This window comes from Capronia epimyces (genome assembly GCF_000585565.1).
Source record: "Capronia epimyces CBS 606.96 chromosome Unknown aczIQ-supercont1.4, whole genome shotgun sequence".
Classification (NCBI taxonomy): Eukaryota; Fungi; Ascomycota; class Eurotiomycetes; order Chaetothyriales; family Herpotrichiellaceae; genus Capronia; species Capronia epimyces.
In genome coordinates, this window is record NW_006912907.1 from 1295940 (window position 1) to 1312315 (window position 16376).

At 52.8% G+C, this 16376-nt stretch overlaps 6 protein-coding genes across 6 annotated transcripts; 3 read left to right on the forward strand and 3 right to left on the reverse strand.

The window, feature by feature from the left end:
* Positions 1–90: 90 nt before the first annotated feature.
* Positions 91–522, reverse strand: A1O3_05090 (thioredoxin-like protein 4A; the record flags this gene model as incomplete). Its single annotated transcript, XM_007735218.1, has 1 exon — positions 91–522. The coding sequence occupies one exon, from the start codon at positions 520–522 to the stop codon at positions 91–93; it is 432 nt and encodes a 143-aa protein (XP_007733408.1).
* Positions 523–909: 387 nt separating this feature from the next.
* A1O3_05091 (deoxyhypusine monooxygenase) lies at positions 910–1920 on the forward strand (the record flags this gene model as incomplete). The annotated part of the gene is made up of 1 exon (XM_007735219.1): positions 910–1920. One exon carries the CDS (start codon positions 910–912, stop codon positions 1918–1920), a length of 1011 nt encoding a protein of 336 aa, XP_007733409.1.
* A 67-nt stretch (positions 1921–1987) lies between these two features.
* On the reverse strand, positions 1988–2359 carry A1O3_05092 (DNA-directed RNA polymerase I subunit RPA12; the record flags this gene model as incomplete). The annotated part of the gene is made up of 1 exon (XM_007735220.1): positions 1988–2359. One exon carries the CDS (start codon positions 2357–2359, stop codon positions 1988–1990), a length of 372 nt encoding a protein of 123 aa, XP_007733410.1.
* Positions 2360–3162: 803 nt separating this feature from the next.
* A1O3_05093 (uncharacterized protein) lies at positions 3163–8058 on the forward strand (the record flags this gene model as incomplete). The annotated part of the gene is made up of 1 exon (XM_007735221.1): positions 3163–8058. One exon carries the CDS (start codon positions 3163–3165, stop codon positions 8056–8058), a length of 4896 nt encoding a protein of 1631 aa, XP_007733411.1.
* Positions 8059–9062: 1004 nt separating this feature from the next.
* Positions 9063–11231, forward strand: A1O3_05094 (NADH dehydrogenase; the record flags this gene model as incomplete). Its single annotated transcript, XM_007735222.1, has 1 exon — positions 9063–11231. One exon carries the CDS (start codon positions 9063–9065, stop codon positions 11229–11231), a length of 2169 nt encoding a protein of 722 aa, XP_007733412.1.
* Positions 11232–12160: 929 nt separating this feature from the next.
* Positions 12161–15821, reverse strand: A1O3_05095 (uncharacterized protein; the record flags this gene model as incomplete). The annotated part of the gene is made up of 2 exons (XM_007735223.1): positions 12161–15615; positions 15680–15821. The coding sequence occupies 2 exons, from the start codon at positions 15819–15821 to the stop codon at positions 12161–12163; spliced, it is 3597 nt and encodes a 1198-aa protein (XP_007733413.1).
* Between the last annotated feature and the right edge of the window lie 555 nt (positions 15822–16376).

The window sequence follows — 16376 nt, forward strand, 5'->3', positions numbered from 1 at the left end:
TAACATCCTAGCCTTGCGTGTCCAGGTATCGGCGCTGGATGTAGCATTACTTCTGGAGGGATTTCTCGCCAATCGCCACAGGGGTCGTGTTCAATACCGGTATCGTGTTGAGTAGTCTTTCGGCGACACCACCAAGCCCCTGCCTTTTTTCGCCCCCTTGTAGATTGTTTCAATGATATCAATCAACTCTTGTTTGTCCTCCAAAACCCAATTCAATTTGTTGTTGTTACCGGTACCGAAGTCACACATCATGTGCTTGTTGCGGAAAAAGAACATCAGGGTGACAGGGTCGTAGAGCTCGTACATTTGTTTAAAATCGGGGACCTGGTCGAGGTCGCAAACATAGATGACGGCAAAATTCTTGACTCGATCGGCTATCTTGTAGAGGACTTCATCCATGCGCATGCAGTCGGGATCCCAGTCGCGGCCAAAACGAATGACAACGAGCCGTTCATCTTCCGAGAGGATTGCTTGATCGACGTGCCAGCCGGTGACAAGGTGAGGAATGACTACGGATCCCATGATAGCAGGAAGGTGTCAATAGGGTTAATGCGTGGCTTGTAATGGGAAAGTTGAAGGATGGTTTCAGGAAGAAAAAGTGGCGCAGTGCGAGGACTCTGTACCCAAGGATACAGTGATGGAATCTGAAGAAGATGGAAGAAGGATGAGAGGTAAGCTTAGCGGGGTCCGTCGCCGGTGGTATCCTGTCAGTCGACTAACATCGGCGCTACTTTGACAGATCACAGCCTTATTGCTGCAGCCTGAGGGCCTAAGGCCTCACTGAAAAGTACCCCGCGAGAAAATTTGGGGATCGGCAAAAAAGCGCCTTGCAGTCTGGAATTCCACAAATTCTATCCGCACTCTATTCGTCTTCAACTCATTCTCTGCCACGACTTCGCGCTGCTCAACATGCCCGGTATCGACCCTACGGCCACCGAATCGAGGCTCTCAAATCCCGATCCTACAGTCGCGGTTTTGCAGAATGATCTGACCTCCGAATCTGTCCCTCTTGCACGTCGATTTCGAGCCCTCTTTTCCCTTAAACATGTCGCTTCTCAGTCCCCAGGGCCTCAAGCGACTGCAGCGATAGAGGCAATAGCAGCAGCCTTTACCTCTCCCTCTGCTCTGCTCAAACATGAACTCGCTTACTGTTTGGGGCAAACCAAGAATCTGGTGGCAGTGCCTTTCTTAAGAGCAGTTCTCGAGGACAAGTCAGAGGATGCAATGTGCAGGCATGAGGCAGCGGAAGCACTTGGCGCACTAGGCGATTTAGGGAGTTTGGGCATTCTGAAGAAAATGAAAGACGATGAACAAGAGCCTGTTGTCGTGAGGGAGACATGCGACATCGCCGTCGATCGCATCCAGTGGGCACACTCGGAAAACAGGAATACTGAGACTTTGAAGCCCAGTGACTTTGCTTCTATCGATCCAGCTCCTCCAATGCCCCTAGCCTCAGACACTCCCTCTATACCGAACCTACAAAAAGCTCTCCTCGACACCTCGCTACCGCTGTTCCAACGCTACAGAGCCATGTTCGCTCTTCGAGACCTTGCCTCTCCTCCCGACCTTGCAACGGCAGAAGCGGCAGTTCATGCTCTTGCTTCTGGGTTTGCTGATCCATCGGCGCTTTTCCGACACGAAGTAGCCTTCGTTTTCGGCCAGCTATCACACCCGGCTTCAATACCAGCCTTGCTCTCCGTCCTGGAAAACCGTCGGGAGGAAAGTATGGTTCGTCATGAGGCTGCAGAGGCACTGGGAAGCCTTGGAGAAGAACCAGGTGTGGAGGACATGCTCAAACAATTCCTCGATGATCCCGAGCAAGTTGTCCGGGACAGTGTGATTGTTGCCCTCGATATGGCAGAGTATGAAAAGAATGGCGATATGGAATATGCCACCGTTCCCGCCACGGTTGTCGCATAGCGGGAAAATCTCGTAAAGAATTTGTATTGAAAGGCGTTCAAGCGTGCTCAACCCCACATGATTAAGCTTAGTTGTTCTGAACATCCTTAAAGCCGCATTCGCATCGATAAAACACGGTGGTACCTTCATCGGCACTACGCAATTGCTTCGTATGATAGAACATTTCCGAACGGTGACAGTTTGGACAATCCCGTGCAATGACGGCCTCCACTTGCAGATCCTCTGCGTTGATGCTCTGCACCTCAGAGTGTTTCGATCGCAAGGCCGAAGGAAAGGCACTGGGCTTGGAGTGGGACGTTATCACTTTGGAGGAGGTGTCCTTCGTGTGTTGGAAGCAATCTTCGCATTTGACCAGGTCATCTTTGTTCTGTCCCGGGACTATGCGAGGGAGAAGCGAGCCGCAGGCATCGCAGAACAAAAGGCTGCCTATGGCGACCATCGCAGCGTTGTAGGTTATGATGTCGGAGAGAATGATAATCTGTAGAAAATTTTGGTAGGAACCCGTGAATGAAGGGTTCCTGACATTAAAGGGCCACAAAAGGCTTAGCGTCAAATCCATCCCGCAATCGAGCGCCTCCATCGATCGCATCTTCCAATATATTGGACCGCAGCCCAGCCTGATGCCTTTCGTCTTCTCAACCACAGCCGTTAAGCCACCCGGCAAATATGTGGCCGCAGCTTCGAGTGCTAGGAGCCTGCTGTCCATCTCTGGCGCATCCCACGTTCTGAGAGGGGCGTCCATAACTACCTACCCTACGGCTGAACGCTGAATGCGGGCATACTGATTTTTGCGCAAATGGCCATGACTCCACAGCTTGAGGTTGTCATCCCACGACAGCCTCGAGATGGCTCCAGCCGAAAGCAACTGTCTGTAGATGAGGCCCTACAGTTCAGTCCGTTCACTATGACGGTACTCCCCTCGCATGGTACGTCAGGTCACTTGTTCATGGAAATCTTTCTAAAGAAGCCATCAGATTGTATTGCCATCCCGCAAGTAGCCCCCTCAAACCATGTACGCATTACTACGCCGGCTGAGCGCCAGGCTGCGTACCGCAGTGAATATCATACTCGGCAAACAAGAGAGCGCCTTGAAGGATTGTTGGATCATCGCCGTCTCCCAGAAATGTATCCTCCAATTTCGAATTTGGGCAATGTCAGGCTCTGACAAGTCACAGAAAGTTCAAACGCTCTCCTGTTCAAAATGACACTCCCGCCAAGTCGAACCTGAATTCAATACAAGAAATGGTTCTGAAGGTGGCCGCAATCGACTACATTTACCCTACCTCAGCTTCTAGTCAATCAGCCTCTAAGAAAGCAACTCCGAAAAAGGCCCTACCCAAAACAGTGAAACCCGGTGTAATGGTGGAAACCCCCCCACCTCCTTCGTCATTCCGGAGGCAAGAGTACGTCGCCATACCTGACTCACCCAAGAGGCGCAAAGTGGGTGAATCCGAAGTCAATAACCAGCCTGCTTTGGCCGTCGCTTCGAAAAGAGAGAAAGATGACCGACTTTTGACAAAGCTTGAAAATCAGCTGGTTGAAATCTTCGATGCTCAAGATCGGCTGAATTCGGGCACCTCAGCCTCGTCTGCTGGTGTGAACACCATTTTCGATGTGCCGAACGACGAAGATGAAGCTGAGCAACGTCTCAGTATACATGTTCAAGAGATATTACAAGGCATATTGAGCCAGTTATTGGCTTCCAGACGCCTAGCGGACACCCCAACCGAATATATCCAACGGCTGCAGCGACTTTGTGAGCCTGCTATCGAAGCGGCGCAAATGGTGAACATGAGAGTCCCGTCCGATACATCTGCTGGAGACATTGCCACTTGGTTAGTCAAGCTTCACAAAGGAGAAAGCGGGGCCGCCGCAGCATGTACCTTGATCTATACTGTTCTCGGCGCTTCGCCAAATGCCGATCTCTCTAATCTGGAGGCGCTTCAATGGTTGCCGAACGTTCTGGTCAATATCTTTGAAAACTGTCTCATACCTGTCATCGAAGCTAGACCAGATGGACCACAGAGCAGATTGTTTGAGGTGGCAGTGACACATAGTGATGCTCTGAAGAGGCTTCTTGATGTCGGTCGGAAGTTGCTGGATCTTGTTGCGACAGTCTGTGTTCAGGTCAAAGGAGCTGGCTCCACTGTTAATTCGACAGAATTTCTTGCGTCGAAACTCATTTTTGTGCAGAATGCCCACGCCGACAAAACATCGGTATTAGGCTCTCAAACCTATGAGCGGATGCGCAAGCAGGCCATGGGGGCGCTCGCAAAATTGTACGCCGCATTTCCTGGTGAGAGAACAGCAATTCTGGATGAAGTTTTGACGTCGCTGGACAAGTTGCCCTCTAATAGTCGAAGTGCGAGACAATACAAGCTGGGGAACGGTAAGAGCATTCAACTTGTTTCTGCTCTCTTCATGCAGCTGGTGCAGACCCCAGCCATGCAAACTTGCAAGGATAGAGGCCGGAAGAGGAGACACCGACACCGACACCGGACCCAGTCAAAGGAACTCGAAAGCTCGAATGATGAAGACTTGGCAAGTGATCAGGAAGAGGACTCCAGCACCGTGCCAGATCAAAATGAGCATGATCCTCTATCCAAGTTAGCGAACACGGCGGACGGCTTGTTTGACGACGCTTTCAGAAGTGCTCAACAAATCGTAGGCTGGATGGTCGACAAAGCCTCAAAAGTGACCAAAACCGGCGACTCCCCCTACCGCAATATTCTCGATCTGTTTGTCCAAGATTTGACAGTGGTACTGCCATCAACAGACTGGCCGGCTTCAGAATTGCTCCTCACAGTCCTGGCTCTGCGGATGATTGCACTCGCCAAAGGCGACAAAGGCGCTTCTACCAAGAACATGGCACTAGAATCATTGGGAGTTATGGGCTCTGCAATTTCTGAGATTAGGGTCACGGCCAGGAATCTCCTCTCCTCCATCCTACGGGATGGGGAATCCAATTCTTCCAAAATTGGACAAGATCTCTCAAACCTCGTCAAAGATCGGGCCCATTTTTTCCTCCAGAATGAAGAGCTTATTGCGCCCGGAGGCCCTTTCTGTGTGGTTCACACGCATATGATGACTAAGGATGAGCAGAGTCTCAGGACGAAATCTGCAAAGGCGTATTTCCTCGTCCAGTACGCTACTTTGATTGTCCGAACATTGCGTGGGCCGCAGACTGGGGATCAAGAAGCTGGACTGGAAAGACTCCTGACCACAACTATCTCAACCATACTTCATCAGCTGGCCGAGCCAGATGAATCACAGCAAGTAGTGGATCAGGACGTGGCCGTCACGAATCAAGAAGCGCAATTGGCCTATTTACTGAGTGTCCTGAACATGCGATTCTGCCGACGATTCCAAGATATTACCAAAACACTGGCATCATCCCTTTCTAGCGACCAGGCGCAGGTAAGGAGTCGCAGCTTGAAGAGCGTGGTTTCAATCTTGGAGATAGACTCGAGTCTTCTCGACTGGGATTTCACAATGGCGGACGACGTTTTCAGGTGTGCTTCGGATGATTCGTCGTTGGTTCGGGATTCGGCGCTTTCTCTGATCGCCAAATTTATCATGCCCAGACCGGCCCTCGAAGAAAAGGCATTCAAACTAGTATTGAAATGTGCAGGGGATGCGAATGTAGGGGTGCAAAAGCGAGCCATGGGCCATTTGAAAGACATCTATCTGAAAGAGGCGAGACAAAACATGAAAGCCACCATTGCGATCGAGTTTCTCCGGAGGACGGCAGACCAGGAGGAGACTGTGGCGGAACTGGCGAGGAAAACCCTGGCCGACATCTGGATTGCCCCCAATTTGGCGTTGTTGATCAACGCAAATGGGTCGGCATACGCCGACGTTGCAGTCGAAGATTTCAAAGTCCATATTGTCGCCTGCGTCAACAGCGACACCGCTGCTTTAGCCCCTCTCCTGAAAGATTTTTTGATTTGGAAGCTCAAAGTTTCAAAAGAGGCCGACCAAGTCCAAGATCTCTACGCACGAATCGTCAAGAAGCTTTTGGATACTGCCAATGGCTCTGAAGCAGGCCCAGCAGATTTGACAACACTAGTGGCGTTCGTTGAAGCTCGGCCACAGACAGTCGTACCAGCGGATCTGACAAGCTTGAAAAGCTATCTGAAGGATTTGTCGAAGTCCGACAACATTTTGAAGTTCAAGTCGGTTGTGGCAATATTCCGCTTTGTACTTCCACACTTGTCGAAAACTCAAGAGCCAATTCTGCAAGAAGTCCAGCTGGACCTGATGAAAGCTGCCAAAAATCTTGCTCGTCGGCAGGAGTTGGAAGAAGTGATGGCTTGTCTAAGGAGCATTGACGGCGTCCTGCACAACACTAGCCGAGTTGTGGCTTTCGCAAAGTCGATCATACAGAATGTGATACAGCCCAAGATATCACCCCAGCTCAAGGAGAAGCTCATGGGTGAGAACCGAATGAGGGAGATTCAGGCCCGAGAAAACAAAGTGAGGGAGCAATCTCTCCGGCTCGCCGGAACTGTGGGAAAGCACCTCGACCTGGAAAACTATCGAAACAGCTTCCAAGCCGACTTTCCTACCTTCAAAACCGGGTCAGTTGCAGGGTTCATTGCGGACAGCATCGTGCCTTTCACCTTTAAAGGGTTCAACGTCGAATTACGCTTGAAAGCCCTGGAAAGTCTGGGGTTGATCTGTCAGGCATGGCCAGGGCAATTCAACAAAAAGCATGTTCGTGAGACGTTTTTCCAAGTCCTGGATGGGGATTCCTCCATCACGCTTCAAGAGAACGATATCTTGAGGATGCAGCTCATAGTGCTTGGGATATTCGAGGAGCTGTATGCAACGCGCACCAGTACGAGAAATGAGACAAATCAGACCGAGGGGCCGGTGGAGGTCCAAGAACTGAAGAACATCGGCGGAGACAGCAAGGCACGAGAGGACGACAGTGCAATCTCGACCATCACCAACCCTCTGGTGGACCGCTTACTCCGAATCGCACTGTCGGAAACGGGCGAAAAAACATTGCTCGCTGCCCAGACGCTTGCCAGTATCGACCGTCAGGGAATGACCCATCCGAAGCAGAGTACAGCAGCATTTGTGGCCTTGGAAACCAACTCAGATCCGCGGATCTCCAATGTTGCCAGAGGTGCGCACGAGCACCTTCATCAGCAGCACGAATCAGTATGCGAACGAGAATATATCCACGCAGTGTTTGAGGCCTTCCGGTACCAAAATGAGGTTTTCAACGATCCTCAAGGAGCCACGGTGCCCGGCCTCAAGGCCAAGCTGTCACCTGCATTCACCATCATCAGCACCAGTGGGTCTAAGTATGTGAAGAAGTTCCTCAGCAACCTCATTTCGAAGCTCAACACGGAATTCTCAAAGTTGAACATGGGCGAGGGGGAGATCCCCGAACACGTTCTTTTCGTGCTGTTCGTGACGCAGAACCTCGCATTGTTTGAGTATAAGAAGATGGATGAATTGCTCCATACTGTGTTGCAGTTAGAACTGGCGTTTGGGAAGAATGGCGCGGAAACAGCGCAGGCCATCGAGACTCGCCTTCCCCCAGTCGTCCCACGCTCGACCAATGCCGACGATGCCCCTGGAACAGTCGAAGATGGGCATGCAAGCGCAGAACCACCGATTCATCCAGAGGACTTGAGAAGGCTGACGGCGGCTGCGTGTGCCATCACACTGGTTTCGGAGGCAAGAAACTACTTGAAGCGACAATATGGACTATCCCGAGATGTCAAAATGGCCATGCAACAAAGCAAACAAACTAAAGAGTTGGCCAAAGAACCGGTGAAGGTGCATGGAATTACTGGGGACAAGTTCTGGAGCGTTACAAATTCGGTCCTGGACTCTCTCACGAGCACAGAAGCGATGATGGCACGCTGCCGAGACTTTGTCACCCTCGTGGCTGTGGATGACGAGGTGAAGATTGCCGAGGAGGAAGCAGAGATGCTCCCGGTCAACAGCATGGCCGCCGAAGCGACCACGAATGGAGTGCGAGGGAGAAAACGAAAGAGTATCAGTGGATCGATTGGAGGCACCCCCAAGAAACCTCGTGGCCGTCCGAAGAATAATGTTGCAAGACGGTCGTCAAGCACATCGTCTCTGGACGACCCGGACGGGACCTTTGCAGGCTGAAGAAAGGCCAGCTGATGATGTTCAATGGGATCTCTGGGGTCGCAAGCGTGAAGCATGCTCACGCATCTGACGAACATGAGATGGGAAACAAAAGTGATGGGTTTAAGAGACGTTTTGGAGGCAGTGGGTGATCAGGCGGGCCATGGGCTGCCGTCGACATGAATTATGATACCCCATATAGTTGACTATCAGGCGTTGCTGCCATGATGGCTTCCTCAAACATAACCAGTCGAGAGACCGAGCAAGATATGCAATGAATATGACATGCCATACTGCTTCTGGCTGGAAAACGCAGGGCTTGTGTTTGCGTTCGCAGTCTGCAGTGCAGAGTAGCCGGTGGACCTGGGGTCGGAGGGGCAGCTCTTCTCTTCTGCTTGTTCAACTTGCTTTTGCTGGATTGAAGGCGAAGGCGAATCCGAGGGCGACGCAGGGGCAGGGTGGCAGGGTGGCAGCATTTACTGGGAGGGTCGCCCACTTCAGCTTCGAGCGCTAGGTAGGGAGAGAGAGGACTTGGGAGGCTTAGGCTCTTAGGCTAAGCGTTCTCTCCGTTTGATATCAGTCTTGGATGGCTGCAACAAGAAGCGAGAGGAGTGAAGGGCCCAAGGCTAGTCGTGTTTGCGTGTTTGCAGCCGGTAGTCGGAGGGGGAAGCAGGGCGGCATCTCAGTAAGTTAGGGAGTGGTGGGAGTGGTGGGTGTAGGTGGGTAATTAGGTCCATTATTACATACAAAAGCCGCAGGTCTCCGATGACGTTGCACGGCGTAACCGATGCGTTCATGCACAGGTCGCCTCTGGTGCCTCCATCCACCAACAAGCTGGCCGGAGCACTGTATCCGTACACACTGCTCTCTTCTCTTCACTGAGGTTTTTTACTCGTTTATCTTTTCGTTCACCTCCTTTCGCTACTCTTCCTCTCGTCCTCTTCCTCTCCTCCTCGAGCTGCCAATTTGGTGTCATCCCAGGATCCAGCATGCGGTAGACCTTCGGGTTTCTCTTTCTCCGAACCATGGAGGCTTTCCCTCGAATCTCCCGCCACGTCCGGCACCCTATCCGAGCCTTCCAGCTCTCTCAATGCCGACCCTCGCCCTCCTCCTTTCGAGCCTCTTTCTGGTCTGCGAAGCCTTTGTCAACTCTGACTCGGACACGCCATCCGCAGCTTGCCTTTAGAGCTCCTCGTTATGTGACTTCTCAGCTCTCCTCGCACCTGGTTTGCCGAACCCCCCCGGGTAGCCTACGATTCATCTCTACGAAAGAACTGCCCAACCACCGTGGTCCGGTCGCACGCTTCTTCTACCGCCTCTTCGCTTGGACCGGTATATTCATCGTCTCCTGCGGAACCCTGGTCATTGCCTTCTTCGTCTACGATGCCTCGACGTACAAGGAAACACCGGATTCAGTAGGCGATGTCCCCGTGTCGGAGGCGGCCTTGTCCCCGAGAAGAGGAGGCCCCAAGAATCTCCCCATAGCCGAGATCCTGGTCGACGATGAGGACTGTGAGAGTATGCGGGCGCAAAAGCACAAGCCTAAGTTGGTGATCCTAGGGTCAGGCTGGGGTAGTGTTGCGATGCTCAAAGAGCTCAATCCTGGCGATTTCCACGTCACCCTGGTCTCTCCGGACAACTACTTTCTGTTCACCCCCATGCTACCATCTGCCACGGTGGGCACTTTGGAATTGCGCTCTCTCGTCGAGCCCGTCCGCAGGATAGTGAATCGGTTGCGGGGCCACTTCCTCAAGGCCAGAGCCGTCGACATCGAGTTTTCTCACAAGCTGGTCGAAGTGGCTCAAACCGATGCGAACGGCGTGGAACAACACTTCTACCTGCCCTACGACAAACTGGTGATTGGGGTCGGATCCACCACGAATCCTCACGGCGTCAAAGGCTTAGAGAATTGCCACTTTCTCAAGACCATCGAAGATGCTCGTTTGATCAAGAACAAGATCCTTGGTAACTTGGAGCTGGCTTGTCTCCCTACGACTTCCGACGATGAAAGACGGAGACTGCTCTCCTTCGTTATCAGCGGCGGGGGCCCAACGGGTGTCGAGTTTGCTGCCGAGCTCTATGATATGCTGAATGAAGATCTTCTCAAATCGTTCCCCAAAATACTGCGGAACGAGATCTCTGTCCATGTGATCCAGAGCCGGGGGCATATCCTCAACACCTACGACGAGGCTCTTTCCGTCTACGCCGAGAAACGGTTCGAGCGAGATCACGTAGGAGTCTTAACAAATTCTCGAGTCAAAGAGGTCACGCCGGACAAAATCGTATTCACACAAATGGAAGATGGAAAGCCTGTGACCAAGGAGCTTCCCATGGGGTTCTGCCTCTGGTCCACCGGAGTTGCACAGACAGAATTAAGCCGAAAGATTGCCGATAAACTGGGAGATTTCCAAAACAATCGGCATGCTCTAGAAACCGACACTCATCTGAGGCTGATTGGAGCCCCTCTTGGCGATGTGTACGCCATTGGAGATTGCTCTACCGTGCAAAACAACATCGCCGAGCACCTGACCACCTTCTTACGCGGCCTCGCGTTCGAGAGAGGCAAAGACCCGGACAAAATCCAGATCACCTTCCAAGAGTGGCGAGATCTTGCCCAGAAAGTCCGCAAGCGTTTTCCTCAGGCCTCGGGCCATCTGAAACGTCTCGATCGGCTTTTCGAAGAATACGACAAGGACAAATCGGGAACCCTGGACTTTGGCGAGCTCCATGAGCTACTCGTCCAGATAGACAGCAAACTCACCTCTCTACCCGCGACGGCGCAACGGGCTAACCAGCAGGGACAGTACCTCGGCCGCAAATTCAACAAGATTGCCGCGGCCATCCCTGGGTTTCAGGCCAATGAAGTCGACTTTGGCGATCTGGACGAAGCCGTCTACAAGGCCTTCGATTACCACCATATGGGAAGTCTGGCATACATCGGCAACGCGGCCATTTTCGACTTCAACGGCATGAACTTCAGCGGCGGCTTGTTGGCTGTGTATTTGTGGCGAAGCATCTATTTTGCCGAGAGCGTGAGTTTCAGGACGAGGTTGCTTTTGGCCATGGATTGGAGCAAGAGGGCTTTGTTTGGAAGAGGTGAGGCACACTTTTCCCCTCCTTTGTTGTGTTGCTTGCAGTACGTCTCTGATATGGCTTCCCCAACTAACGTCGTGACAGACTTGATGAGCTTCTAGCCACTTCTCACCTCGCGCACAAGTTCCATGAGTGGTCAGGGGAGACGCTGTATTATACAACCCTCGGGCTTTGAAAGGCATCAAACCCGAGAACGAGGCTGCACCTTGACTCCCACCACGTTTGTTGGCGGTTGGGGCTGGAGATGCTTTGCGGACATATATCCAGGAAGCCCGTGGCTCTGCGTGACTTGGAGGAATGTGCAGTAGTTGGAAAGACGGCGTCGACTCTAGATGGAGGTGTGCAAATAGGATGGCTATGATGGATGCTTCTCCCAGTTGAGGCAATGGTGTACTGAGCAATGGCCATAGCGGCGGCGGTCGCTTTATTCGAGGATTGGGGGGTGGACACAATACTATTGTTCGCTCGACTTGCTGAAGCCAGAGAGGCCAGTGAAGGCTGTGCTGACTCGATGTTTGGTCCTTTTATGATTGTTTGTTTGTCTGTTGGCCGTCACGTGGATTGTCTTGTCTCGTAAAGACAGGACAGGTGAGAAGTGGGTGCGAGTTACTGTAAATTCCATTGAAATACATACGGAGTACAGTGCCCAAGGTACAGACAGGTAGATAGGTGGCCCCTATGGTACAGTACATACATAGCCGCCAGGTCGGAGTCAGTACTCAGTACATATTACAGCCTGACTATATTTAGTGCTCTTGACCAAGTCCAATCCGAATCAGCCTCGGCCTAATAGTACTACTACTACTACTACTACTACTACTACTACTACTACTACTTTCTACCAAGACGAAGGGACGGACGGAGCGAGGCACGGAACCAGGAGAGAGTGCGGACATATGTAGAGTCGACCAAGCAGTGGGTCAATTTGAATATGATGATATTGCCCAATCGACCGACGGCGGCTTCGTTGTTTGGATATGTTGGCTAACTTGACCGGGCGATAGGAAAGCAGCTCGGCTATGATACACTTCTAACTTCTGGAGGAAGGCTGAGGCTTAGGCTGTTGTTGTTGTTGTTGTTGTTGTTGTTGTTGTTGTTGTTCGTGCGCGGCCTTGAACACCGGCCTCTGGTCCTCCCACCGGGCGATACCGTCGGCATCACAGGTCCGCCGGATCTCGCTGGCGACTGCATCCACCAAGGCACGCAGTTCGGGGTCGACTTGGCCGAAGGTGGCTGCGCCGTGGCCGCTGTGGTCGCGCAGGGTCCGCGCAACGGCCAGCCAGTCGCGCACGGCGGCGCGGGTGATGAGCGTGTCACTTCCTCCCGGGATGGTGGCGGCGATGTGGACGATGCGCAAGATCTTCTTCCGCGCCGGCTTCGAACACACGGGGGCTAGGAAGTAGGCGAACAAGCGGGTGAAGACGTGGGCGCGCCGGAAGAGGTCCAGGTCGGTTTCGGTGCGGAGCGAGTTGGCTAGCAGATCCAAGAACCGCTCAATCTCGAGGCCCTGTGCGTTGACCCCGCCGACGTCCGTGTCGTCGCTCTCCGGCTCGCTGAGGAACGTCGTCGCCAGCCAGTACGGCAGGAGTGAAGAGATGGCCCAGCTGGGCGCGCGGAGCAGGAACCGGTTGGTTTTGCGGTAGAATGGGGACGACGCGTCTGCGAGCACGGGAAGTATGTGCACGGCCAATTCGGCAACCATCGACGGTGGAGCTGGAGCTGGAGCCGAGGCCGATGAGGCTGAAGAATGGTGCAGCGAATGCGAGCGGAGAGTCTCACATACCTCGCCGAGAAGGAGGTACAGTTGCGTCTTTTCGGTGAAGGTAGATTGCTCCACCGCGTGCACCACTGTCTGGAGCGTGTGGAAGGCTTGCACCCGGATTTCCACGTCCGGCGAGATCGAGCACCGTAGAAGGCTGGCCAGCCGGCTGGATTTGATCTCGGATTCAAAGTCTGGTCTCGCCCAGCGGTCTAGGCCGTGAAGTGAAGTCGGTATCGGTGGTGGCGGGGCGAAGGCTTTGTCCAGGTCCAAGGCCAAGTCCAGCCCCTGACTTCCCCGGTCTGCCGTTGCTGTGGCTTCATCAGCCGAGCGAGTCTTGATGCTGATCGGTCCGGACTCTGACGGCTCTGTTGTTTCCGAGGCATCGGAAAGCGATGGGGTGGGTAGCACGATAGGCTTCTTGCGTTGCTTTTCGAAAGACTTTTCAAGTGCCCCTATCGCTTTCTCGTTCTCACTGGCTTGGCTCTTCATCTCCTCTCGTAGATGGTTGAGGACACGCCAATTCTCGCCAGCGGCATCCAGGGCCGAAAAGAACTTGCCTATCCATTCCGCAACGTTCTTGGTAGTCTTTTTGTCCTCTTTCTGAAGCACAAAGGACCACTGCTCCGCGATACAACAGGCAGCCAGACTCAGGTCCTTTGTATCCGACAGTAGCGCTTGCATCTGCTCGAGGCGATCGAGGTATTTGACGGGTCGTTGCATCGTACGTGTGATGCAATTGTCGAGGAACTGATACGTTCCAAGCTCGGGGTGCCACTTCTTGGTTGAGGTGAGACTCAGGAGCAATGCTTGGAACGAGGCTGTGTTAGGATTCAGGACCCCTCTCCCGCCCAGAATCGTCCGAACAACAGGTAGAAATTGCTTGGTGACGGCATTGTCGGGCCACTGGGCGCAGTACCTCAGCAATTGCACAACCAGCGAGACCGGGTTAGAAGTGGTCTTGTGAAACCACTTAGTGGCCAGTGACAAGTCGGCAATCTGCACTAGGTGAGGCACCTCCTCATCGAGTATGTTTCTACTTTCCTGGTCGAGGCTCTCGGACTCAAGCCTCTGGAGCACCTTGCTCAGAGTTGGCCCGATGTCGAACTTTGAGGCCGCGGTTGTTGAAGGCAAGACCTTGTGGTAGGTTGCTATGCATTCGAGCATGGCCGTGCGCACTTGCTCATTGTCTTTGTCGAGAGTTTGAAGCGCAGTAATAAGGTCCTGCAGGGGTGGAATCCGGTCAATCAAGAGGTTCATCAGCCTAGTGGAAGATTGAAGCCATAGCGAAGTGAGGGAAGGGCCACTCTCGAAGCCCTCCAGAACCGAATCAAGCTTCTCAAGAGCCACCGTCAGTATCCTCGCGGCCGACACCATGATGATATCGTCCCTGGTCTGTAGGCTTTTGGTTAAAGTGCTGCGGTCCAAGGGTCTTGGGAGAATGCTTTCAATAACGATCGAAAGTGGCGGAGGTGTTAGCAGAGTTCTCCCTGGCCAGCCAGATTTCGGCGGCACAGGTAGCTGAACGACCGAAAAGAGAAATGCAAACTGGCCTCGCCACAAGGGATCATCCCCAGGGGGGACGAGGAACTTTTGCTTTTTCGAGAAATAGTCGGCCACAAGCTCTGGAGCGGCTCCGAAGATCGAGGTGATGAGGTTGGCTTGTAGAATGTCACCCTCGGGCTTGAGTGTCTGAAGGAAGATTGACAATGCGTGGTTTTTCACCGGCACCTGCACCTTGTCTGCGAAGTCGTCGAAATAGTAAGGTGAGTCGAGCCCCAAGTCAACCATGTTCTCATCCACGTGGATGATTTCGGGGTTGGTCCCTGGAGGGTACCAACCTGACTGAGGGGCAAGAACGGCCTTCGTGGTCGTGCATACTTGGAGCAACAGCCGGTGTAAAGCATCTCGAACACTGGTAGAGAGACCAGCTCCGTCTTCGGCAGATGAAGATTCAACCGAATGATCGTAGAGCTTAGCCAACGCGGACAGGAACCCGGAATTAAAACAGCGACTCTTGATCTGTTTCGCAAGGCCCTCGTCGTCCAGCACCGATCTCTCCAGAGCGTTCAGAGTGTCGATGACAAGATGGGCATTCTGGCTCGGGAGGCTCCGAACGGCAGAATATAACGTCCTTCCATGGGTGATGAGCTCGGTCTTTGCCGCGGAGTCTAGATACTTCAAGTTGGCTAGAAGAAACTCCAGAGCGGCTTCATGTACGGTAGAAGTTGATCTTTCCGAGACTTCGGACGGAAGCTGGGTGAGGAGGCCGTCGAGTCGCCGGTAGAGGTAGTCTCGCCGGCCAAAGACATTGCTGGCAAGTGCGCCCCCATCGAAGCTGATGATGTCGGTCAAAAGCTGTAGACACGGTATGAGAATGTGCTCCTTGGAGCGAGGGAGTGAAAGGGACTTGTCGAGGATGCGTAGCTGGTCCCGTTTTAACAAGCTGTGACACAAGGAAAGGCCAAACTCCCGGAACTCCAGCCGGTGAGAGATTGTTTGGAAGAATTGCACTAGGGCTGATGGAATAGCTGACAGGATGGCTTCGTCACTAGACTGGCTTGCAGAAGACCATGTCGACAGCAGGTCCGGGAAGTCGACCTGGTCATGGGAGGCAGAGAATTGCTGGTCGCAATATTCCTTCAGAATCTGCACCTGGCCGGCCTGGGCAGGCCCATTGTGCTGCTCCGAGATGGTGGACAGAAAGTTCTTGAACCGGTCGATGGCTAGCAGTGTCAGTCTCGGGCCCAAGCTTCCTTTTCTCGACTCGAGATTTGCAGCATCACCTACCTGCTACCGTCTGAGGAGAGCGACTCTGCGAGGGTCGAAGGAGACTGTGTAGTTCGTCGGCGCTCCCGAAAGAGATGGCCGGGGCAGAGGTGCTGCTGTCTACCTTTCTCCTCTTCCTCGACCTTTCCTCGTCGACCGCCATGGACGGTGTAGCCTTGGACTTCTTTGGCGCGAAGATGATGGAGATGGCCTCAAAATACTGATATAGACGGGAATAGAAGGAAGATTCATTCTGGACAAAATCTGTGCCAAGATCCGGGAGCAAATCAGCTGTAACCAGGCATCTCTAGTTGACTCCACCGCCTGTTTTGCGCCTAAACGATGCTAATTCTAATCATGGTATATATTGTGGAACAAGCAATTTTCTGGCGGAAATCAACACAGATCTGGTTCTGTAGTGTAGTGGTTAGCACACGGGATTCTGATTCATCACAATCTTCCCGTGACCCCGGTTCAATCCCGGGCAGGACCTTTCTTTTTACATTTTGGCATGTTTTGTATTTTTGCTGTCTGGAGTACAAAATGATTACTACAACTTCAAGTACTGCTAATAATAATGCTGCTACCTGGTACAGTAGTATTGTCTCTCTGTGGTCTCCCGGCGCCCACTAATTTGAGTACCGATATCCGTACCAAGTACGGAGTACATATACCACGTACCTGGCAGTGAGTGGTAGAAGGCTTTGACCGCCGCTCT